The 24,772-nt window shown below is 39.5% G+C and overlaps 4 protein-coding genes across 6 annotated transcripts; 2 read left to right on the top strand and 2 right to left on the bottom strand.

Annotated features, from left to right (window-relative positions):
• The first annotated feature begins 1,788 nt into the window (after positions 1-1,788).
• On the top strand, positions 1,789-2,969 carry LOC131426226 (GATA zinc finger domain-containing protein 1). The gene is made up of 2 exons (XM_058588803.1): positions 1,789-2,419; positions 2,481-2,969. The coding sequence occupies exons 1-2, from the start codon at positions 1,886-1,888 to the stop codon at positions 2,850-2,852; spliced, it is 906 nt and encodes a 301-aa protein (XP_058444786.1). The 5' UTR covers positions 1,789-1,885; the 3' UTR covers positions 2,853-2,969.
• On the bottom strand, positions 2,895-6,112 carry LOC131426225 (DNA ligase 1). 2 transcript variants are annotated; one of them, XM_058588802.1, is made up of 4 exons: positions 5,987-6,112; positions 5,815-5,925; positions 5,358-5,582; positions 2,895-5,295 (listed from the first exon to the last, which is right to left on the bottom strand). In XM_058588802.1, the coding sequence occupies exons 1-4, from the start codon at positions 6,004-6,006 to the stop codon at positions 2,979-2,981; spliced, it is 2,673 nt and encodes an 890-aa protein (XP_058444785.1). In that variant the 5' UTR covers positions 6,007-6,112; the 3' UTR covers positions 2,895-2,978. The 2 variants fall into 2 exon arrangements, with proteins under 2 accessions (XP_058444785.1, XP_058444784.1); XM_058588801.1 differs by lacking the exons at positions 5,815-5,925; positions 5,987-6,112 and having other exon boundaries at positions 5,358-5,782.
• A 5,983-nt stretch (positions 6,113-12,095) lies between these two features.
• Positions 12,096-14,438, bottom strand: LOC131426223 (protein Aster-B-like). The gene has a single exon (XM_058588798.1). It carries the CDS (start codon positions 14,296-14,298, stop codon positions 12,169-12,171), a length of 2,130 nt encoding a protein of 709 aa, XP_058444781.1. The 5' UTR covers positions 14,299-14,438; the 3' UTR covers positions 12,096-12,168.
• Positions 14,439-17,399: 2,961 nt separating this feature from the next.
• On the top strand, positions 17,400-20,109 carry LOC131426224 (zinc finger protein 91-like). 2 transcript variants are annotated; one of them, XM_058588799.1, is made up of 5 exons: positions 17,400-17,550; positions 17,608-18,779; positions 18,838-19,123; positions 19,504-19,755; positions 19,843-20,109. In XM_058588799.1, exons 1-5 carry the CDS (start codon positions 17,503-17,505, stop codon positions 20,077-20,079), a joined length of 1,995 nt encoding a protein of 664 aa, XP_058444782.1. In that variant the 5' UTR covers positions 17,400-17,502; the 3' UTR covers positions 20,080-20,109. The 2 variants fall into 2 exon arrangements, with proteins under 2 accessions (XP_058444782.1, XP_058444783.1); XM_058588800.1 differs by lacking the exon at positions 19,504-19,755 and adding an exon at positions 19,215-19,463.
• Positions 20,110-24,772: the final 4,663 nt, after the last annotated feature.

Genomic DNA, 24,772 nt, shown 5'->3' with positions numbered 1-24,772 from the left:
AAACTTTTGATGTATTATGTTAATTTTTCATATACATATACAAATCGACAGTTCTGAAGGGCCATAAATGATAATGTTAAAATCCGCAATTACGGTCAAATCAATTAGTTCCTAGCCATTTTCAGTGTCTCCACATAGAATCAAGCAAGTAATTAATTGGTTTTCCTCATTATTTGATTTTATAATATCGGTTTTCAATCCGAATAAGTATCGTCACTAATACAAACAACATCGAACTTCATGGGTGCCAGAACGTTAGCCCTGTAGGGAAGGGCACACAAGCAAGTGCAGATTTACTTTGGGTGCCGTTTTCCAAACGAGAGGCAACCGAGTTGTTCGGAATTTTGCTCGAGGAAATAATTATCAACTGTGTTGAAGTTGGAGAAATGATGACCTTCGATTCTTTTCAGAATCCAATGCACTTTACAAAGAACTTATGAGATTTTACTTGAAATGGATGATTTACGAGAACAATATACCAACATAAATGTGCATTTTTTAAAGTGATCTGTCCCTTGTCGACAGCAGTCCTACGTCAATCTCACGGCCATGCCTCTAACATTATCTACAAGTTCTTCTTACTTCTTACCCACATTATCGCCTCCAACCGGTTCGTTCGGTAATCAATCGGCATTAAGTGAGAAGATGCGGACTGAATTTTCAAATAGTTTTCTTCTTATTCTTTCCTGATTTTGCAGGTTTTCGTGCTGATTTTCAGTTTATTTCCTAATAAAAATAATTTAATATAAAAATTAAAATCTTCAAGTTTTTCGTATATACAGAATTAGTAAATAATTAGTTCTTCTAAGAATTCTAGCATAAACTGTTGAAATTCGCCTAACTTTTACACTAAAACATTGATAAAATTAGCGAAAATGCATTGAAACTTATAAATACTGTCCCAGAAAGCATGGACGCACTTTGATTTCGCTGTATATAATTAGTGACATTTTTGGTAGTATACCATTCTACCGTTGATTTCGATTAGTGGCAAGAAGCAAATTCTGCCCAGAAGACAACAGGATCCTTGTGGCTTCGAATCATGGGTAGAAGTCGTTTTTGTAAACATTCCTTGATGTATATTTCGCTGTTCATTGAAGCAGTGGTGATGAAGGGTTTCGAAATCTTACCGCAGCTACAAATTGCTTGTCAGACCATAGCTTTCTTACCAAATTTTTCTACTTCAATCGATGTCTCGGACTGGTTTAACACTTGCCCTTCTCGCAGCGTATAATATCGTGGCCCCGGCAAGGATTTGTAATCGAGTTTCACGTAGGTTTCGTCGTCCATGATTATGCAGTTATGCTGAAAGTCCACGCTTTTCGAAACAAACTAATGAAAACGAATAAAAAACTGCACAAGTGGTTAGAGAAGAGTGTAAACAACTGGACGCAGCCATAAAAATTTACAGATTCTGAACCATTGGGAAATGGCAGCGGTTTTTGGTTGCGTCCATACTTTCTGGGACTGTCTTTATCATCAATCGGGTTGATCGAGCACCCAGAAACGAACAGTCGATTAAGAATTCATTGCTCATTCCGTCATTTCGATAATGTGGGCGGTTGTTGCACTGGAGTTGGAATTTATCAAGAATCCACTATGATTTCCACATGGAATTGCAAATGAAAATTTCTCATCGATTCGGAAGGGTTTCAGAATTCATTCGAATCTGATAATGTGGGCAGACGTCTATCGAAACGTCTTGTAAGGGATAGTTCACACTTTAGTTTCAATGCTTGCTGCATGTGGCGCTGTGAGTAGTATCTTCCTGTCATTTCCAGAATACAATCGAATGTTTACATAGAAATAGCATCTTTTCTCGGACCTCGGTTGATCTCGGTTTTCTTAAACGCTTCTGCTCAAAACTAGTCTCAAATTGTCGCCAATGGGACCAAAATTAGCCCTCAAGTGTAATCATTGCCAGACCGTTGCCGCGGAGAAGTGGTTTACGATTGAAAAGGGTACCGTACTGTGCGCGGAGTGTCACGAAAAGCACGAAAAAGAACAGCTCGAGCTTGAAAATGAACTAAAAGCCATACAAGCAGAGCCGATAAAGGAACCGGTTCCCACGGAGACCGAAACTGCAGCGCCAGGTTCTCCGAGTGAAATCAAAACCGAAGTGGAAACAAAAGAAGATGTGAAAACGGAAGAATTGCCAACTGACGAAGTGAAGGAAGAAGCGGTGGACGATAAAGATGAGAAGGAATCCAATGCCGATAGCAAGGAGAAACCAATACCTTCACTGAGTCCAAGAAAGCTGAGGAAGAATGTACGTAATGCAAGAAAGGGTGGCGCCAGTGGAGCAGGAGGAAACGGTAACAAGTCGGGCCGCTCGAGAAGATTCATCTTCAAAAAGAATCCCATGAAAGCTCCCGCTATCACGGTAACTACGCGAACCGTGGATACGTTGTTTCATAATGTAAGTTGTTTTTCTGGAGAAATTTGCTTGTGGACATAATGGAAAGGTTTTTTTTTTGTAGAACATTTACTACCAGATAGGGGATATCGTTTCTATGATGGACGCCAAAGATAATGTTTACTACGCACAGATTCACGGTCTCCAGATAGATTCGTATTGTGAGAAATCAGCCTACATTACCTGGTTACTGCCGTCAACGTCCAGTCCGCCGCCGAACGAACGATTCGATCCGGCCACTTACCTGATCGGACCGGAAGAGGATTTACCACGGAAGCTGAGCTGTATGGAGTTTGTGATGCACGCTCCAAGCAACTACTATCTGGATCGACACAATCCGTACCCTAGACCGGATACATGGGGACCGGAGAATACTTCCCAGGAAGATAATTCCAACTACATTTGGGCAAACATTGCTCATCTGTACCAAAGCTAATTTCTGTTCGGATTTTTCGGCACTGAATGATACTAAGCTTGGTTATTTTTTTGCTTCACGATAAGTAGATTAAAATTATATTCGAACTTGTAAACATAAATTATCAAATGAAACCAATGTACCTTGTCAATAAAAGTCCTCTTCGACATCCCGCTGTTGACCTTGTCGATTTTTTATCTGATCCTGATTAAGATACATGTCGGCTACCTGTTTGGCCGAGGTTGAATCCGTAACGGTTTTGTCATCGCGAATCCGGATAAATCGAGGAAAACGAAGTGAAATTCCTTTTTCGCCGTCGATGATTCCGGCAGCGGCCCGATGAACCGGACTCAGAGAAAGATCAGCGCACAGCACCTCCCAAACCTGGGCCGGTTCAAACCAATCGTCCGGTTCGTGTGATGCATCGTAGCGGTAGTAGCTTTTAGCACGCGGAATGATCTGTCCCTTCAGAAAGTCCGTATGCTGCTGTAGGTCCTCGTCGGAAAATCCCGTTCCGATTTTGCAAATACTTTGATATTCTTCGTTGTCTTCGTCGTAGCATGCCAACAAAAAACCGCCATAGGTGCCGGTCCGTTTGCCCTTTCCCTTATAGCCACCGATAACCACCAGATCCAACGAATCACCGACACCCGTCAGGTAGTCTTTCTTCAGTTTCAACCAATTCCGGGAACGCTTCGCAATCTCATAGGTAGCTTCCTTCTGCAGTGTTTTCACCATCAACCCTTCACAGTTACCCTTCACTGCTTCATCCAAAAAGCGTTGCACTTCGTCCACATCGTTCGTGTCCAGTCGGGTGGCGTACGTCCACTCACCCTCGATCTCGCGAAAATGTTTGTAGAGCAGCTCACGACGCTCGAGAAACGGTCGTTCCACCAGTGGCGTTCCGTTCAGGTACAGCAAATCGAACATGAATACACAGACCTGCACTTTGATGTCGGCCTCACTGGCATCCTTCCGCTTCCGGGTGCTCAATATCTGGAACGGTAGAATCTGCTTGTTCTCTTGATCCCAGGCGACCGCTTCACAATCCAGAATGGCACTGGTCACCGATTCCGTTCGGGTGCGATCCAACCGGGCAATGATGTCCGGATATTTGCTGGTATTGTTTTCCTGGTTGCGACTGTAGATATTGACTCCGCCATCCTCCAGCAGGTGAATCTGAGCCCGCTCGCCGTCATACTTCCACTCACAGGTAAAATCAATTCCATCGAACCGCTCCAGCACCTCCTGCACACCCTTGGTCGGATGAGCCAGCATAGGTTTCAGTGGCGTTCCCGGAATCATTGGACAGTGCTCTAGCAGACGGTCGATGCCGTGCTCGAGCAAAACCGGAATGATTTTGTTGTAATTTGGGCACTGACAGTACACCGTTTTGAGAGTAAGCGCTATTTCATCTACCTTGGCTTTGGCCGTGGCTTCACTGCACTTACTCAGAGCATTTACCAGGGGTTCTTTGCTGTCACTTTGATTGGGCGGTGTCATGGCACATGCCTGGGCTAGAGCTTGCAGCAGCGATTGCTCGGCCAGTCCAATTCGAAGCTTTCCCGCCAGCGAACGAATAATGAAACGTGCCTCCGAGTGACGACACGCGACAAACATGGACTGAATCTTGTCCATCTTCTTGGCCATCGAAGCGGTACCGGTCATTTTGGCAATTTCCTTCAATTTCCCAAACACCCCGTCGATGGTGTGCGGTGCCGGACGGAACATCATACGCTGGCTGCTTTTGGACTGCTCAGCAACCAATCCCAGATCGCCCGTATGTTGAGCATCCGTTTTTATCTGACTCAAACTCCGTCCCGTACTTTGAGCTATCGCTTTCATGAGCGTGTGTTCGGCTATACCCAGCTCAACCCCTTCGTAGGCAGGAGCCAACTGGTTCAAACTGAGGTAAACACAAGCAAGCAAATCTTTCGGGCTGAGTAGAATCACCGATCGGAAGAAGTTGCTTAGCGTTTCCGTCATCTTCAGACGGCCGCTAGTTTCCTCGATAATTTCAAACGTTCGTGCCAGTGCAAGGTACGGTATTTTCTCACCCTGCTTCCAGAAGGCATCATTGATTGGATGATAGTTTTTCTTCCCTGGATTGTAATCGGTTCCCCCTTCCGCTTTCGGGGCATTCCCCGATGACGAACCCACGTCTTTGTTCGTACTAGTAAAGAAACTCATTACGTTGGATGCCTTATCCTTGGTATCCTCGGAGGTCTTCTCTTTTTTCGGTGACTCGTTCTTTTCTTTTTTCGGTGTCTCGATTTCCTTTTTGATTTTAGAACCCTCATCAGCTGCATCTTTTTTCTCATCTTTAGAATTTTTCTTTTTTGATGATCCTTTCGGAGTCTTCTCTTTTGAACTCGACTTTTTGGCTTTCTTTTCTATCGTGGGACTTTTCTTAGGTGAAATTTCCTTCTTCACTTCCGTTTTCACCTGTTCCGTAGGTTGTGCACTGAAAAAAAAACGGATCTAAATCCTTCCCGACAAATACCGGCAATTCCATCAAAAATTTACCTTGCTTTGTTGTTGGCGGTTTCCCCATCCTCACTGCTGGAAGATGCGATACGAGGTCGTTTCGGTGCACTAGCAGCCGAACTGCCATCACGTTGTTGTTTTTGCGGAGATGGCGATGGCGATGACTCGAAGGCCGCCACCGATTTGCGGCTTGTTTTCTTCTTAACCGGACTATCTTCGTCGTCCGTCACTGCGGGCCTTTTATCCTTTTTACCAATACCAGGACTAGTGGAAGCGAATACACGAATGGAATAATACAAATAAGAATTACCGATGGGTACGACTGTCGGTAGTGCGTTTCGGGACAGCTGCTCAATTCGCTTCACGCGAATCGACACTTCCCGGACGCTACCGAAACTAACACGAGCAATAAGCAGAAATCTACTAGAGAACATGTTATTTCGCAATAACCACGAATTTTTCAATAAATAACGCACTCTGGCAGAGGTGTTTGTACCTAACCGTATTGTTGTTGCCTTCGACAGCGCCTTCCTCCTTTCTCTCTGATTCGTCTCGAGTGTCAGAGATCGGGTCATCCTTTTTGTTGTTCGCCTTCGAGAAAAACGATCTGTAAAAATTCAAAGAATTAGCCAAATTATGCTGTTGAGCTACTGGTGTCTATTACGTACAAAATTGACCTTTGTGCCATGATTTAACTATAATCAGTACACCGAAAATGATTCAAATTCAAACACTAATTGGAACCCAACTTGAATTTTCGCGATGTATTATTGTGAGAGCAATCAAAACAGAGCACACACCGGCAAGCAAACACAAAAAGAGCGCGCTCGAATTGAAATATTTCTCAAACTACTGTTGTATGGTTCCTAACTATCGCGTGAATTCGCAGGCCCACCCGATCGCCGATCGAAGCGCCAGCGGGTGTGAAAGTAAGTACTAAGCAAAAATTAGTTGAATAATGTTTTCCACGAAATAGTATTTACGGTAATCATTGGAAATAAACGATGTTTTATTCTACAAAAATTAGCAAATTTTTACCGAAATATCATTTCTAAGCAAGTTTTTAATTCAGAATTTTTAAAATACAATCCACATGATAAATTTTAATAGTTGCGAATACGGTAAAAATCGTCGTCCTTATGAGAAAATTACAATCCAATAACTGCACTTCTGTAAATAGTAATTTTCGTGAAAACTACCTTTCAAACAGTTATTATAATTTTCAGTAAGTTTCTTTTTTTAGGCACACGGAAAAAATCTTGAAGAGCTCATCGAATGGATTGAGGTACTTGTTTTTTTTTTCAAACATAAGACTACACAAAGATTTTGTTTACTTATAGACAGAAAATAATTTCATATCACTATGTCCATTTGCTCTCAACACATATCGTTCGTGGATAATTTCTGGTGGACTTGACATATTGTACAGTGTTCTGAAAGTTCCGGTCAACCAAGACAAAAAGTCGCATTTTCTTCCCGATTTTTGCCGGCTGCTGCTGATAAACATTTTATTATATTTCGTTAGCCAGGACTGGTTCTCATTTTCTTACTAGTTTTTGTGACAAATATTCCAATCCGAAAAACACAATCGTAAATTGAAGAGAGCTTTTTTTTTTTGAAATCCTAAAATCCACTTAAATCCAGAATTTTAACAAAACAAAAAAGACGGATGGGTAATGTCAGAGACATAACTAGAGGACGTGAATACGAAAAAAGCTGACATGCTTCATTCTCATTTTCGATTATCAATAATCGTTCGTTGATTGTTTGTGTGAATTTAAAAAAAATTAACGCTTCCAGAATTGTCAGAATTGTGCATCTCTACTGAAATATGACTTATTCACGACAAACATAGACTACCACACAAAAAGCACTGAATAAACGATAGTAAAGCGATACAACAAACATGTTATAATTGTTGTTTTTTTTTGTAGAAGTTCGCACTTAGGTTGTGAACCATTTCTTGGTCAATTTTAACATTTGGTTGAAATCTGACAGTTGAGTGGTTATTTTGTCTAAAACTGCGGCATATTTCAAAATTTGACGGACGGAAAGTTATTAGGGTTTATTTTTCACTAGAAACAATTTCAACTAAAGAATTAAAATTAGAATTTTCATTGTAAGAGTGTCAGATTTTAACCAAAAGATAAAATAACCATGCTCTCGAGCAGAGTTATTTTTTACAACATCCAGGCCCGTACCCAGGATTTCGTTTCGGGAGGGACCCAAAGATAAAAAATAATGTTACTGTAGATTGCTGATGTACCGAATTCTCAGTTTCCCTTTTATAAGTGTTTTTAATAGACACTTTAAACTTTTCCACTGGAACTGTTATTGTATTACATTTCTTTACGTTTACTGTCTTGTTATTTCTGTAACATATGTCTGAGACCTTCTAAATAATTATATATGTGTTTTTGATTTCGGGAGGTGCCAGGGCCTCTCGGGCTTAGACTAACAGACAGGACACTCAAATTAGATTCTTCAATCATTTTAACGGTCATTTCGAATATTCCTTTATTTGGGACAGTACTCACATGTGTCATGATGGCGCCACGTTACTCTATCAAAAACATCCTGTCTGTTATCTATACTGTGTTTATTTTTTTCATTTACCAACAGAGTTGCCATTCATGCAGAATTACCTGTAATGTATTGATTTGTATACGTCCATGCGAATTTCATGCAGTATACAGATTTAATACATATTGCCAAAACTATATACAGAATTATGCCTACTTCTCATCCTCCAACGCAATACAAAATCGAACCCGTTTTGTTACAATATTCACTTGCTTCTGGTCTGCCGCCACTTAATTTCGGGTGAAAACTACCAACACAATAAAAAATAGTATAGATGAACAATGTTGAGTCAAATAAATGGTTACCTTCCAACATCGCGAAAAAGTTAAATATATTATCAACGTAATCCAATGATTTATTGTGACGATTCATTTTCAGAAATTTTAATGAAATCAGGCATCCCTGCAAGCAGCTGATCGGTGTTGACAAACGAGGGAAAACCAACTAGTAAAAAAACTTTTACGTAACACAAGGGGTGTACCGATGGTAAATAGTTCGCGCAGTACAATATAGGTGGAACTAGTGCATCTCGAAAAATTATTTTCATAAGAATTTACTCATACTGTCATATCTGTTAGTCTGTGCCTCGGGCCCCCGCTTTGGGTACGTGACTGACAACATCAAATTAACCGCTAGAGTGTCAGATTTTAACCAAAAGTTTAAATTAACCGCGAAATGGTTCACAGCCTTAGTGTAAGAGAACGCTGCATGGTGCTTTGAGATTATTTAAAGCTAAGACAAGACCTGACAACTGGCTTCTTATTCTTCCTTCCGAATCATCCTTCTCGTCATTTTCACCCTGTGGAATAAATACCAACGTATCGGCTACAGTGTAGCCATAATTACAGATTTTTTAATAACTATGCTAGGAAAAAAATATTACATATAAATTTTTAGACTTTAGGTTTTTGATTTGAAACAAACATAAAACATGTTTTGGTGAATGCATTTCTTTATTATATATTAATGCTTAAAAACAATTAATTGAGCTTTGATGACAAAACACGAAATATCTCTTGTTGAACGCAAAATCGAATCCTTTATTGACGTATTACCGGATCTTTTGGAAACCGGAAGAAGTCAGGTTTGGATAGAAATGCTTAATGCGATCACAGTGTGGAACGCAACAGTTCATTCTTCTCGTGAAACTCAACACACTTTCGAGTTTACACTAATTTAACAAATATTTTTTGGTTACCTTTAATTCACTAAAAAGAAAAACGGCTTGATGCCTATTTTAATTACACAGTCCTGCCACTATAAACATTTATTACCAATGAGATTGAAAAAATTGTGAAACATTCTCCGAAAATTTTGATGAGATAAAATTATACATTCTAATAAATATGTTTTCTGATTTTCTTTATACTTGACATCATTGCTCGCGTATCCTGCAAAAGTTTTTTCTTTTCACAATGTGCAGGTGGCAACATCAAAATCAGCCAATCAGAAACTGGTCCATTTTGGAACAAAAGCAGCCCCCCCAGATGTCAGGTCTTGTCTTAGATTTAAAGGTGCTAGAACGAGTCGATTAAAACAAAAATTATCCGATATTTACAACTGCTGCATTGTCATCATTTATCCATCTACACGAGAACCTGAATTCTGGATATTCAGGAACTGGAATTAAATTCAAAACCTGTAACTGGCTCTGAATTCAGCTTCGAAATTCGGGTTCAGGATCCAGATTAGAATTTAATACTAGTATTCTGTAACTGAACCTAATTTTCCTTAATTATAGAATTGTATTCTAAACTTGAATTCTGAACCTGAATTCAGGAACTGAATTCAGTTCCAAAATCTAGTTCCAGAACCCAAGCTCAGAATTCAATTCCTGCAGGCAGGTTCTGAATTCCGAACCTGAACTATGAAAATGATTTCGGAAACTGAAACAAGGAATTCAATTCTAAAAATGAGTTTATAGAAAGTAAATTCTGAAACTAAACTCGGGAATTGAATTATGTTCAGTTCCAAAATTTGGGTTCGGAGTTCAAATCTTATTCACATCGCTCAGTTTCGAATCGAATCTCACGGAATGTGAGATGATTCACACTTGTGTGAAAGTCGCATTATATTCACATGTCTTTTTAATCACTACAATTCCAGTGACACCTGCGAGCGTTCGCCTAGCTGCTCATTCGAAACTTTACTCACAGTTCATATACACTGGGTTTTGCCCAGTTTAAATGCCACCCTTTTGATTCTATCTTATACAAGCGCTTCTTCAGGCGTCTAAAAAAGTTGATCACGCAATATATTTGAAACGTGTGGGAATGAGAAGAAAGATTTGGGGGCAGAGATGCCATATAAAATCTACGTTTCAAAATGAAAAATATTTTCCCCATCTCTGACTCATGATCCACATAAAAATCAGTAAAAATCTTGGTGAAACATCTAAAAAATCTTTCAGTTTTCCAGATAATGATAAAAATCTGTAGAAATCTGTGATTCATTTTCTCAAAATGTGTACCAAAAATGATGGAAAAACTGTAGTTTCAGACCAGTCAGAGTTTATGGTTCTACGATGCTCTAATGAAGCGGACCTTTCGTCTTACTTTTTTCGATGGAATAGGTGATCATTTGCTTCGAAGTGATCAGTGTGCAAACAAAGGTTTTTGGATTTGGTTCGTCAGATTCATTAGATTTTTTATCGTGACGACACAAAAGAACAAGCATTCATTCATGACAGTTCAGCGGTACTGTTTACAAACAAGTTTAAACAAAAGTCGAAGAACACATCTCACATTTTAAACAATCATCTTTACACTTTGCAACTAGTCACTTTTATTTAAGATAGAAGGAATTTTATAATAATACCGTACGGTTTTTAGCCACGGTCGTCAAAGGGTGAGATTACTAAGTGCTCGCTAGTTTCTATCTCATGTTTCCCCGTGTTCCTATGATGACATTCGGTCTACAGAACAGCGTCGACTGGGTGCTGTCGCCTTCTGCGTTAGTAGCGCGGAATGACTTTTTGTCAATTTGTTAAAAAAAAGACAGTCGATAAAATTCTTTGCAAGAAAAAATCGTCTTATGGGTAACAGTAACTGTTTGGATATTAATAATTTTTCTATTTTTATTGGTGTTTTGTGTGTCTATAGGAAAAATATTCAAATGTGTGCAATATCATACTACGTCCCAAGGGAGTATTTGACTGGTTCCGAAGAGTGAAGGATCGAATACGATTGGTAAGAAATGGGATATTGAATGCACTGGTAAGATCGGAAAATGTTAATAGCGGCCCTTACACGAGCATTATTTTTGTCATTTATAATGATGACTAAGTAATGAAGTATTTCAAATTTGATAGAAATCTCGTCATTACTGCACCATACTGCACGTTCATTAAAATGATATTAATTTTTAGTAATGACATTTTTAATGACTCGTGTAAGGGCCGCTAATACGCGTCGATTGTTTGTCATTCGCAAGGAATTGAAAGTCTTTCTGTAATGTTTGAATCCATTTGATGCCAACATTGCATTAATACAAGGCTAGCCGATTGAACGGTGACCTCGGAACACGATTTTCTCTCTATATGTAATAGGTTATCGGAACTCGATTGAGTCAACTTCTCTCTGAGTCATGGACTGAGGTTGCGTTGTTTTGTGACATTCCCAACGACTACATGATTCCTGTCAAATCGGGAGTCAAATCTGCACGATCACTAATAGTCCATGCAATTTACTAATTTACCACAAAGAAGATCGATAAAGATGAGCCAGTCTATATGAATACATCATAGGTTTCGTAATTCGAATCACACGTCTCTACACGAAAAATAAACTAAAGGTCAGCAAAGAACAACATTCAAACATTCAGGCAAAATGAGAAGTGAAAATCATAAGTCAAATCTTATGATGCATCAAAAATCATCATTTCAAAAGATGAATATAAAAATATATATTATTTCATTTTCTCTGTATTTGCCCATTAGTTTGCGTTGAAAGCTAGTCAGTAAAACGCCTATTGGTCAGTGCCGTCGCATTAGATGAGTCAATCAAGTTGGAATGATAAGATATCTACAGTCAACTAAGCATTCTGATTAGATAACCAGTTACATGTTGTGTCTACACAAGCGTTCAATTACGAAGGGAAAAACGGTGAAATTTTCAATGATAAAAACCAGCAAGTAGAAAAACGAATATTGACATATCGGACAACTTCGGTTACAGCAAAATAAACACAGAACTCTTATGCTATACCTATTTTATATTAGATAGTACGACTGGACCTAAACAAATCTACTTTTTTTTTCTTTTGATTTTTATAATTCGTCATTGTGGAGAGCATTCCGCTGACTAGTAACATTATCGGGAATATTTTCGCATATACTGCCAATTTTTTTCAGAAGATCCGTCACCGTGTGCAGCACCTGTTGCCATTTGACCATTTCCTTGGCGTGTTTGGCTTCCTGTTCGTGTAACAGTGCCATCCAGTCAGCATGGGTGATCGGTGGATTCTGCAGCGTCGTTCTGTCCAACGTGCTGGCACCGTTCCGGAAGAGGATGTCGTTCTCCTCCTCCAGATTCCACAGTTTCATGTACAGTGCCACGTTGATGGACAGTAGAATCACCAGCAGGATGACAACGAACCAGGAAACGAAACTGTGCGGTGTTGTGTGATTAGATTTTACTATCTTAGTGGTGTTGGAGCTGGGCAACGGGCTGTGCCGTAGCAATGCTGGCTCTTCCAGAGCTTTCGTATGCTGGGAAGATGATGATTTTCGAGATCTTCGGCTTTTACTTTTGGCCGGTGGAATGCAGTATTCACTCTGCAAACTACGAAGCAGTGCGTTGTAGAAATCTTCCAGTCCGACCCAGGTATTCTTCTCGATAAAACCGCGAACGAATCCGAAAATATTTTTCTTGTAGTGGATCTGGGCATGTACTGAAAGAACTGTGTGATCATCTTTGGTGCGTGACATGCAGAAATGTTGTGTGACGTAGAAACTGTCGGCATACGGGATACCTCCCTGAACGGCATTGACATCAATCGAATACAGTTGTCCCGGTTTGCTGCAATCGCGCATAACCTGGGTTTCCGTAACCTGAGCACTTCGCGGCCCAATTGTTTGCGTGATCGCCACCGTCATACAAACGACCCGTTCCTTCAGACCATCCTTGTTCACTTTCCACTCACCGTGAATCATATCGGTTGTTTTGCGAGTGTTGTGAAATTCGGTCAAAAATTTAGACTTTGAGAACAGTAGCTCAAGCAGGATGTCGACATTAATTGGCAAAATTGTATGCACCAATTGCCGACCGGAATGTAACGAGTTGCACTCAACGCCCGCGAAGAATTCTTCTTCCTTCTCAGATTCGGTTGAATCCGACATATCCGTCGGAAGCAGTTCCGACGGGGTAGATAGATTACTCTCCGGATTGAACGCCGCCTTCGGATGGGCCGCTTTCTTTGGTTTGCTTTCCTTGGCCACCATAATGCCGACACACTCGTCGGATAAATCGTTGAGATCCTTTGGAATTTCCTCAGATAATGGTTTAGATATAGTAATACTTTCACAGGACTGATCGTACGGATCGATATAATCTTCGTCGTCACTCGTCAAACCGAGCTGATCTCCATAACAGGTGTGCACCCACTGCCACAGTTCTTGTGGATTGATAGGTTTGTCCATCAACGCATTTTGCCACACGCGAAACAGCATCAAGTACGTCTTATCGCGCGAGGTGAACGAGGTGAGAAAATGCTTCTCACTGTCCGTACAAACCAGTATGGCATTGGGAATCACCCTTGCCGTTTTTTCTTTGGTAATCGATGTTACGTCTTTCCAACGTATGGTGAGACGGGTTTCCCACACGATTATATTAGCATGGAAGCAGAGAAAATTCTGTGTCACATACAATCGTCCATGCACCAAAATGTCCTTCTGGATAGCACTGGAATAGTCGACAATTAGACGCTCGTCGTCCGAAACATCTTTGAACAGTTTTTTGAATTCCTCTGTTCGAGACTTGTACGAAGGATAAATTGCGTTATACCAAGGAGTTTTCTTAGCACGCTCGGTGAGATTCTTTTGATTTTTGACTTTTTCGCCCTTTTCTTGCTTGTTGCTACTGCTACTGAGCGAGGGAGCGTCGCTTGCGACCAGCAAGTTACCACTATCACTTGACTTGCCACAAGAATCGAGATTATCGTCAGACTTATCAGTGATGTTCGATGTATTAGATGTACTGCGAAGAACGCCAAGGTTTGAGGTGTTACTCAACTCTGCCGTGGTTGCTGCTGTTGTTGTTGTTATTGTTGGTGCAGGCGTACCTGATGATTGACTATCGGAAGTGGAGAGTACATTGGAATGTCGAACGGAATTCAACACGGCCAAGTTGCTGCTATTCGAAGTCATTGCATCGTGGATGCCGTTTTTTGTATCACCCATATAAAACACTAAGCTTTACACGCATTACAACACATTTTGCTTTGCTATATACTACCGAGATTACGATTTTGAGACACAAACATTTTTCATCTAATCAATCGCGAAAATTTCACTTTTCATTTTCACTGCTGTCAAATGGTTTATATTGCAAGCAGTGGTGTCAACTGTTTTTTCTAAAAATCTGTATTTGGTGGAAAAAATAAATCTGTATCTCGAAATATCAAACATCGATTTAGTGCGGAAACAGATTTTGCGACCAAAAAAAAAAAGGTCGCTCGACCTGGTTTACCCCTATGGAATCCAACACAAAAACTGAAAATCGGTATTTATCTGTATGAAAATTGATATATCGGTATTTTGAGAGAGCATATCTGTATTCCTCGGCCTCCTGTCACGACGCCATCTTGATGGGATCAAAATCGGAACTTCAAAATCAGCTGATTGCAACGTAAACAAATAAACAGTAATACATTTGTTTTACGCGTTTGCCTTGTTTAGTGCACGAAAATTAGTGAATTTTTGGTCGACTCTCTCACAATAACTTGTCGGTTTACCTAAAATACAGCAGACAGTGTTTTGGGACATCAAGTGGAGATAATTTTCACAATTTGAGAGTCGCGATGAGTATCAAAACATCGCAGTGTTTGGGGCTCGAAACGCGAGGGGCTCAACGTAATCGGTATACTTTCAAATGGCTGGTGCTCACATACCGGTGTCAGATGGGTGGTATTCCTGTATCGAGTCCAAAAATCGGTATAAATACCGAGAAATCGGTATAGTTGGCAGCGCTGATTGCAAGATATGGGAAGGGGACGTCAAAATAATAGGCACTCATGGGTGCCACTTTTACACGCTCCTTGATTTTTAGTATAAACATAGAAAAAATATTGTGAAAGAAGTTATCATACAAGAAGGCTATTTTAACATATTCCATTTTTATTTTTTATTCAAAATCAACTCTATTTCGCATGAACGCGCAAAATGTTACCTGAAATCTCTGTCAGGAGTTGGATAGTTGTTTTAACCCCATTCGCTGTCTGTTGTACTGAAATTGATAGCATTTTTATATCAAGCATTAGAACGAGTAGATAAATAAATCGTAGGATAACAGAGGTATTTTGGCCCACTTTAGGATTGATTTTATTTTGGCCCACTTTGTACAAATATCCACCAAATGTTGTGATATCTTTGAAAAACCCTTCCGCAATAGGTAATTTAATATGATAGGCATCAAATTGATGCAACATGGGTTACTTAACATGGATAAAATCCGATAAAATCGATAAAGTTTGTTAGGTGGGCCAAAATATATGAAGTGGCCAAAATACCTCTGTTACCCTATCCATCAATGGAGAGGCCAAGAAAAAAATTCAAATATCTTCAGACAGGGTTGCAAAAGTTTATGAAACCGAAAAAATGTGTGCGGGCTTTCTTTTCTTCTAAAGTATGACACACTAAACTGAAGAAACCAAAAAAAAGCACTACCGATTGAGCAAAAAAAAAACACTACCGATTAAAAAGTCTGCAAATTCTGGAAGAAAATCTACGAAAAGCCCGATTTTCAAAAATCTGTAAAAACGTCTGCAATAAAAAATTTCTGAAGCACTCAATAAGAAATCTGCAGATTTGCAGAAAAATCTACAGACCTGGCATCTCTGTCTGTCAGACAACCAAATATTTAGAATAGACGATGTATAATTTTGTATAGTAGTATATTTTTATGGTAAAAATCGACCATGTTTTACATAATACACGAGGTTTCAAAAAAAAAAGACGTCGTTCAATATAAAATATGGTTTTACAATTATTCGGGTTATATTGGCTTCGTCATTGTAACTGTCAATATTTTTTTTTAATTGTGGTCTCGAAGGGGTAGAATCGATGCGAATAACAGTTTCACTTTCTTTGCGGCATTGTTTCGCAATCTCGTCCAGATTTTCCAATGTTCTCATTTCGACAGACATTCTAACAAACCAGAAAATATGGCGATATTTTGTTAGATTTTGCAAATATCACCATATTTTTAAAAAATTTTGCTCGTGAAAACTCCATTTCAAATAAATCGTCTATAATGGTCGTTCACCGGGAGAAAAACAAAAATATATGACTGTAAAGCATTATGCCACAGTGTAATTACATGCAGAGAAATAGAACACATTAGATTCTAATGTATTGAGTCTTCGAGTTAACTTCAAACGTTTTTTGAATCAAATAAAACAATTTAGTGTGGCAATACATATTAGATTTTAATATATCAAGATCCAAAATTAAGAATTTAATAGAAACAAATCGAAAATTTCTTTCATTCAAGTGCTTGTTACAGCACATTAAATATATTTGAATCAAATATGTTGTGGTATAGATTTAAATTAAAAACATGTCCAAACATTTTTTTTAAATTTAGTTACATATATGAAGTAATTCGATATAATAAAATTAAATGTTTTTACTCTTGAATTCAACTGAATAAAATATACTTAGCTACAAATTCATACATGTTGAATAATTTGTTTGTCCTTGAATCAAATACTGAAGAATATAGATTCTAAAATATTTCTACTAAATCGAACCTTCTACTAGTTGATTTTGTAATATTTAACACTATTTTTGCTTGTACTGGCCATTTTGTTACATCATTCAAATTCAAATTCGTCTCAATCGCACAAGACACCGTTCTCCGGTAACTTCTCGAGTCACTATATGCAAATACTACACAGCAAAAAACGAATTGTAACAATCTCGATGTGATTATCAATTGATGTGAATTTTCAAAGCATTCTTTTGAAATCCGAACCCGACCCGTACCCGATCGAAAATAATAAACTTTTACTCGTACCTAACCCGAATCCGAGATAAATTTTTCTTACAAATCCGAACCCGACCCGTGCACGATAAAAAAAACACTGAATTTCATGTTGGTAAACTAGTTTAAAAATTTGGTTGGGTTACGAGTTTTTTTTCTGGTATTGGGACTAGTTTACCAACATGAGTCTGTTGATTTACAATAATAAACATGAATTTTAGAAAATTTTCTTAGTGTACAAAAATCGTAATATGTACATAACCCCTAGAAAGTAAACACTGTACAACAAAAAGAAAAACAGAACGCTCAGAATGTTTCGTTTAGAAAAAACGGCGGTTTGATCTGTAGTTTCTCTTATATTTTTTACAAGTAATCAAAAACGTTCGTTATTATCACTAATAATGAGTACAGTATTAGAAGTTGAGTGTCTGGAATCGGAAGAAATTCAGGTGGGTAAATCTAGTTTTGAATTGCCACGTTTGTAGAAACTAAATTATTGTTTACAGTCCGCACAATTTGACTCGCAGTTTACGCCAGCTCGGTTGCAAATCCTTCTGAAGTACATTCGAATGAACCCCGATTTCCTGCGACAACCTTCGTTGTTTCCGCGTACTTTGAACTTAGTAAGCATTGACCTGGCAGGAAACGATCTTAAATTGTCCAGTTCCGAAGTACTGAGAGCGATAGAATGCTGGAAAGATCGGGTGTCTCGAACGGACTCAACCAGTGTTGGTCGTTCACCGGATAATGAATTGAAACGGCTGCTTATGGCGCTTGAGTCCCGCTTGACACATAACCAGATTACACTAATTTTGCAACATATGGAAGTGGTTGGTACGGAAAGTGAAACGTTGTGGCCTACCATTGCGGTGGAGATGAGAGCATTGAAAGTTGCCCCCCGGCCAGAAGTATACTGGCGACGAAGCTTCGAGCAATGGGCACACGATACTCGACAACAGCACGCGAAAGATTCCGATAGTTTATCGCCACTCCAACAGCGGTATATCGATTTTCTGCGCGAGAGAAACGAACTGACGGAGGATTTGCCCACTGTTGAGACTGCGGGAATCGATCCGTTCGAGTTGATCATCAATCATTGCCGGACGTGTATGAAAGTGCTTAAGGTTGGCAATCCTAAACAGTATTTGTTTGAATCTCGCGGAGAACTGATGACACTAGCGGACAAGATAAACTCCTGTTTCGGTAGTGAGCTCGGCATCGACGATAGACTGCCGAAGTATGCGTGTGAGGAATGTGTTGGGAAGGTGAAAGTGGCCTACCTTCTTAAAATGCAAATCGAACAAACCGATGATGAATTGCGAAATTTAATGGCAGAATATGAGCGAGGCAGTAGGGATGAAAACGAACAACCCGTTGGTAGAGTTCAAATATCCGAGGAAACGGAAGAGCACATCGAATCATTGGAAGTTGCCGAGGAAGAGCACGAGGTGATGCATGATTCATCGGATGAACCAGTTCAACTGTTTGAAGAACCGTTATCCGAAGACGATATAGGTTCAAAGAATAGCGACTGTGATGAGCAACCGGAAAGAATGAATGTTACATCCACTCATGAAAAAGTTACGAAAAGCATGATGATTATCGAGGAAACCGAAGAGTACTATGAAATTCCAGACCATGAAGAAACGATCGTCGAACTGAAAAATGAACAGCAAGAGTAAATATTTCTTGGATGTAATTGATTTGGAATGTTCTTATCGCTATCTTATTTGCAGATTCTCAATATGTATTTACGATGTTCCGGGAGAAATGAAAGATGAATCCAAAACCGAACGTAGAAAATCTCGCAATAAAATTATTCCCAGCATCCAGCAGGAGTTTTTCCAATGCGATCAATGCCAAGCTGTCTTCAGAACGTATGACCTGTGGCAGAATCACAAAGCCAGTCATGATTTGGAAAAGCGGTTTTCGTGTTCGATCTGTTCGAAGCAATTCCGATCGTCATCCACGCTGAGGGTCCATCGGCGGACACACACGAACGAGCGGCCTTACGTTTGTAACGTACGTTATCGAATTTCATCTCCTTTCGCCCATAGTTTGCTGGTTCCCGATTTTGTTTCTGTACAACATTTTTCCTGTTTTTGTTCTCTAGATCTGCAAAAAAAGTTTCGCACAGAACACAAACCTCGTCTATCACATGAAGGTTCATCAGAACATACGCGATTTTCCCTGCGAACAGTGTTCGTATCGAGCACGCAATCAAAACGATCTGAATCTGCATCAGCGCAGCCACACCGGAGAGCGACCGTACGTGTGCGACATCTGTGAGTGTCGCTTTTCTACTTCGAGTAATTTGAGTAAACACTTTAAACGGCGACACGTGGGCGAAAGGAACTTTAAGGTTAGTTTATTAGTCCTAATGCCAGTCTAATTGTTTTCAGGTATGTAATAAAGCCTTTCGGACGTTCAGTCAGATAAAGGCACACGGTCACGTACACAAACCGGACGAAAAACCGATCAAATGTGATCATTGCCCTTATCGGACGTCCACGCGGTCTTCTCTAGTGATTCATTTAAGATCACATTCCAGTACCAAGCCCTATGTGTGCCCGGTGTGTAAGGCTGGGTTTGGTACCTCCAGTAACATGCACAAGCATGTTCGGAGCAAGCATAAAAAATTGAGACCATTTAAGGTAGCCTTAGATTTAGCCATTCTCAGTCTTCGGATTTAGATTTGCTTCTTTGTCGAAAGTATCCTGTTTTAATTGTCATTTTTTTAGTGCGAACAATGCGACAAAACGTTCTCTACCAAGGAAACAGTCCAAAAACATATGGTTACTCATACACGAACCAAACCGTATCCCTGTCCTGAGTGTAACATCACTTACAGTTGGTACAACGGACTGCAGAAGCATATGAAAACAGTACATCCGGGCGTACCTATACCGACGGAGAAAACCATGTTCGATAGGTACCAAGAGGAGCAGAAGGTGAATATGGATGAGGTACTGAAATAAAACAAAAAAATGTCCAAGTAGTATCCAAAACCGGTTGTTGCCGTTTGACTTAAATATCCGAATGTGGTGTCAAAATAGTTTTCTTTCGATTTTCATTTTACAGTGTAAACCTTAGAGGGTATCAAAGAGTGAGATAACTAAGTTCTCACAAATTACAATCTCACTGGTACAATGTTGAAGAAGAGTAAAATCAGTCTCAGTCATATTAGTGATGGGCAATACGGCTCATTTCAATGAGCGGCTCTGAGCCGAACGCTCTTTCGCAAGAGCCGGTTCAATTGAACGGCTCATTGGCTCTTTTTCAATAAACGTCAATGTGGAGAAGCGGTTCGAGAGAGTGAGTGTGAGAGCCACGGAAATGCATGAGCGGTATGGGCGATCTAAAATTGTGTTTCACAACTGGAGGTGTCCGTGTGCGAGGAAGCGGGATATTGAAGTAAATAAATTGAAATTTCATTTGGAAAATAATCCATTTTTCTTCTCCTATTACGACAGAATTCTTTGAAAATTCATTGCTGAATAAATGTTCCTATGTATTTTTGACAGCTTCATTAGAAAACATCATCGATTAACCAACAACGCAATCAAATTTGGGCGTACACAGGCACACAGATTTTCCAAATTGAAACGCAGATTTTAAAGTGGCAACTCTGGTTGAGAGCCGTGGTTCAATTTTGAAGAGCCGTGGTTCGTTCGCTCATTGCTACGAGTCGGTTCAAATGAACGGCTCGTGAGCGCTCGCCCATCACTAGAAGTAGAAGTGGATTTTAGTTTATTTTGTCGTGAATACGACTTACTTTACTATGGGGTGCCTTTTCAAAATTTACCCTCTGAGAGAGTGATAAGTTTTTGATCGTGAATATCTCTTGTTGTATCTAACGAATCAAGATAATTTTTGCTACATGCCATTGGGAATATGATCACAATTTTATGATAAAATTTTCAGTTGTGTGACATAATCTCAAATAATTCAAAATTAAACTTTTCTGAAATGTTTGGTATAAACGAGTATCAAAGAGGATAATTCATAAGGCGCGTTTGCCTTCCTCGTATTTTGAAAGCTCATAGCTCAGTGATCTGTGAAAGGATTTATATAATCTAACTACCAATAGAATCGAAATTTTTCAACTTAAACGTGTATAGAAAAAGCATTGAAGTATTTCAATAGTACACTATTGAAAAACCTGTCTCATTCGACCCATGTCAACACCAGCCAATCAGAATGCGTTCTGAGGAAGAGAACAAAATATCTGCTGCTGTATAACAAATCGTTCGTGGAAAATGTTCCGAGCAGTGTTTAATATCGTAGTGAGTTCCACAATTTGGTCCTTCTGAAAGGCAGCACCCTGATAGTTTCTTTCAATAAATTACGCAAATCCGAAATGAAATAATCGACATTAAAACTCTGTATGCGGCTATTTTTATAGCCGTCAGGACCGCCCATTAGTGAAAAAGCTATAAACGAAATCACAATAAAAAGAAACCTCTTAACAAAAATTGAATCAGTTTGGATTCTATCGCCACTGCGAGCAGATGTGTTTTGTGTCGTTTGCACAGCTAGTTTCGCGTAAGCGACAAGAGCGATTACGTCACAGCTGCCAGTCATTTGCATTGGTAAAAAAACAACGGTGGAGAGCATTACACAAAATCAGCCGTTCTAATAGCTCTAAAAGTTTTCTAAAGAACTATTAGGATTTGTTGTTCGCAAATCGAAGGTAAATATCCTCAGTTTAGTGCAAATCTAGAACAGTTTGGTTAGATTTGTGCACTTTTCGCTCTGTGAAATTCACTGTAATCGAGACCAAGTGAAGCCTTCTTTGTTTTTGCGAAAAATGTGAAAAAAAGGGGAATGCTTGCATAATTCATACAATTGATCAACTAATTGATATTCGGAAGTGTGAAGGAACAAGTCAGTTGTTTTCGTATTCACGACATCCAGTTATGTCTCTGACATTACCTACCCGGCTTTTTTCGTGTGGAGACGTTTTGAATTACGAAACCCTATTTTGTATTCATATAGGCTTGCTCATGAAGTCTTTTCACCATTACCGATCTTCTGTGTGTTATTCGGAGATTATACTTCCGATTTGACATTTATTTTATTGCCCTTGATGATGAAAACCAACTTTTTATTCTTGATTCCAACTCATACCATGGTCGTTTCGCTCATACCTACCCCGGAAAGTAGGTAAAGGAAAACTGACATGCGATAGCAATAATTTCATGAGAATCGCGAAAATGTTACCGCAGAGACGGGACTCGAACCCATAGCTAATTCCAAACCGGGGAATTGTTTTATCAATCAAATTACCCTGCATCTGAAAACACATGAAGAGAAAGTCCAATAGACTAGACGAAACTAAGCATGGTTCGCTGTACTTACTACGGCATTCACTTTTACAGTCCTACATCAGTCAGTAGATATTTCTCTGAATTTAAATCTATAGATAAAAATAAGCAGAGCAAAGCTTTGGTATTACATTCCTGTAGTGCAGGCGCGTAGCCAGAGAAAATTTTCGGGGGGGGGGGGGGGGTTTTAGAACATGGTGATAAATCAACACATGTACAATTTATATCACAATGTTTCCCATGGGTTATAATTTTTTGTTTCGGGGGGGGGGGGGGGGGGTTTGAACCCCTAAACCCCCCCCCCCTGTATACGCGCCTGCTGTAGTAGAATTTGATCTTCTGTTTCAACAGGCTTCGCAGCCGATTCAGAGTGTACAGAACCATTGCATTGCTGGTGCTACGATTCTACTGACACTACGAATCCTTTCAGGTCGGGGCTCGAAAGAAGAATTAAAACTAATCGCTGAAACTGAATTAAAGACGCTTTTTGCAAAAGTCTGCCTGATTCACAAAAAAAATGTTCTGTGTCTATTTCTTCGCGTTTCGCCTTCGGCTCATCAGTGCCGAAAGCAGTTCTCATTGAACTGCCATCTCGTGTCTAGCAGTTCAATTGAAACCGCTAAGCAGACGAAAAGTTTTTGACGTCTCATGTGTACACGAGTGACGGCTTATTACGGCCAGTAAAAAAAGATTTAAATTGAACTGCTAGGCGCGAGATGGCAGTTCAACTTGAACTGCTTTAAGCACTGATGAGCCGAAGGCAAAACGCGAAGAAATAGAAACAAAATATGTGCTTTTGCACAAACCAACAAAACACCTAAATGTATTTTTTGTGATAAATCGTAATTTTGGTATAACATGACTTGTGCGGGCGTTCTGAAAATGAAACAAAAAGTGAGAGAACAGTACAAAACAAGAAAAAATTGTTCTGCTTCCCCGAAAGGATACTGAACGATCTACAGGTGCCAAAATGCACATTTAGTAAAACCTCCAACTCCCAAGAGGATTTAGAGATTTTACAAAAGCGACACCATTCTCCTTTCCTGGAAGAACGCAGAACGATTCACAATATGTTTGAGCAGAAGTAAATTCGGCACTACAAAAAACCATTTATGGTCAATATAGAAAGGATTCATTCACTCCAGGAAGAACGATGAACATTCTCTGACTATAGCTCCTTGCCATATCCGGTGAGAAATGTTCATCAATTTAAGATCCCCATAAACAGATTGAACCATGTATGAAGAACCAAAAACCCGGATACGTAGTTGCGTGTGTGGACGACAGTTATATATCAGATGCTATGAAGAACCGTAATCGCATTCATACAAATCACACGAATAATATTCAATACGTTCTGATAAAAATACTGCAATGATGCTTGACATTTTGACTTTTTCAGATTCATATCTGGTAAAAATACTTTTGTCTGAGCGCAAGCTTCGCCATCAGCCCAATCATTTCCAGTAATGGCAGAATGGCTGAGTACCCATAAGAAGTAAACAGTATTTGAAATGTAGAGGTCTTCGATTTTAGTTCGACAAGCGATAACAAGATTTAAACATAAATCATTCAAACTGAGTGCCTTAAAAGCTGCTTAACTGTCGGACACACAGAATCGCGTAGATTCCTGCTTGGAACACAGTACAGTATCCACCAAATGAATGAGACTGCTCTAGTCTTATTTCATGACAGTAAACACCAGCAGAAGCACAACAATCCAACAGAGAACCGTCACGAAAGATAATTGTTACGGTCGTCGCTGAACGACGGCCCTGTATTCTAAATATTCGTGCTGAAAACAAAACAATTCTCATTTGCAGTTGTGGTTATAAATGAACTGACATCGATCGATGGGATAATTGAGAGGTATTTTAGGAGGTTTTTATTTTTTATTACATCAAAGATATTTCCCATTTTTTTATTTACTTCCCAACACACTTACACGTAAATTGGAAAGCTGCATTTATTCATTGGAAGTTGAGACAAAATCAGTACACAATGGACGATCGTTGAATGATTTTTCTAACTATCTCGAGGATAGTCACCTCTACTCAGTTAACTGCTATTTCAAGGTGAATGAAGATTGCACAGATTCGAGAAACAATGTTGACAGCTCTCAGCTAGTAATGTTATACAAAAGGTGGAATGCGCAAGTACATACATGTATTCAGCTGAATTGTAAAATTACAACGCATCAAATGTGTTCCAATTATTTCTCTACCCGGGGCGGTCATACATCAAGCCACGTGTGACACAGTACTGCTGAATCGCACAAGGAAAGGCACCTGTGTGAACATTTTTTACGCATTGAAGTAAAAGTGAAATTCTCCGGAAAAGGGAT

The sequence above is a fragment of the Malaya genurostris genome, chromosome 1, assembly GCF_030247185.1.
Source record: "Malaya genurostris strain Urasoe2022 chromosome 1, Malgen_1.1, whole genome shotgun sequence".
Lineage (NCBI taxonomy): Eukaryota > Metazoa > Arthropoda > Insecta > Diptera > Culicidae > Malaya > Malaya genurostris.
This window is presented reverse-complemented; position numbering and strand designations above follow the sequence as displayed.

Excerpts from the sequence above, each read along its gene's own strand:
- LOC131426226 (XM_058588803.1), top strand. The coding sequence starts at position 1,886 with ATGGGACCAAAATTAGCCCTCAAGTGTAATCATTGCCAGACCGTTGCC. Across the intron at positions 2,420-2,480 it reads TGGATACGTTGTTTCATAAT|AACATTTACTACCAGATAGG; the intron begins GTAAGTTGTTTT and ends TTTTTTTTGTAG.
- LOC131426225 (XM_058588801.1), bottom strand. The coding sequence starts at position 5,752 with ATGTTCTCTAGTAGATTTCTGCTTATTGCTCGTGTTAGTTTCGGTAGC. Across the intron at positions 5,296-5,357 it reads ACCGCCAACAACAAAGCAAG|TGCACAACCTACGGAACAGG; the intron begins GTAAATTTTTGA and ends TTTTTTTTTCAG.
- LOC131426223 (XM_058588798.1), bottom strand. The coding sequence starts at position 14,298 with ATGGGTGATACAAAAAACGGCATCCACGATGCAATGACTTCGAATAGC.
- LOC131426224 (XM_058588799.1), top strand. The coding sequence starts at position 17,503 with ATGAGTACAGTATTAGAAGTTGAGTGTCTGGAATCGGAAGAAATTCAG. Across the intron at positions 18,780-18,837 it reads CTGAAAAATGAACAGCAAGA|ATTCTCAATATGTATTTACG; the intron begins GTAAATATTTCT and ends TCTTATTTGCAG. Across the intron at positions 19,756-19,842 it reads AAAAATTGAGACCATTTAAG|TGCGAACAATGCGACAAAAC; the intron begins GTAGCCTTAGAT and ends TCATTTTTTTAG.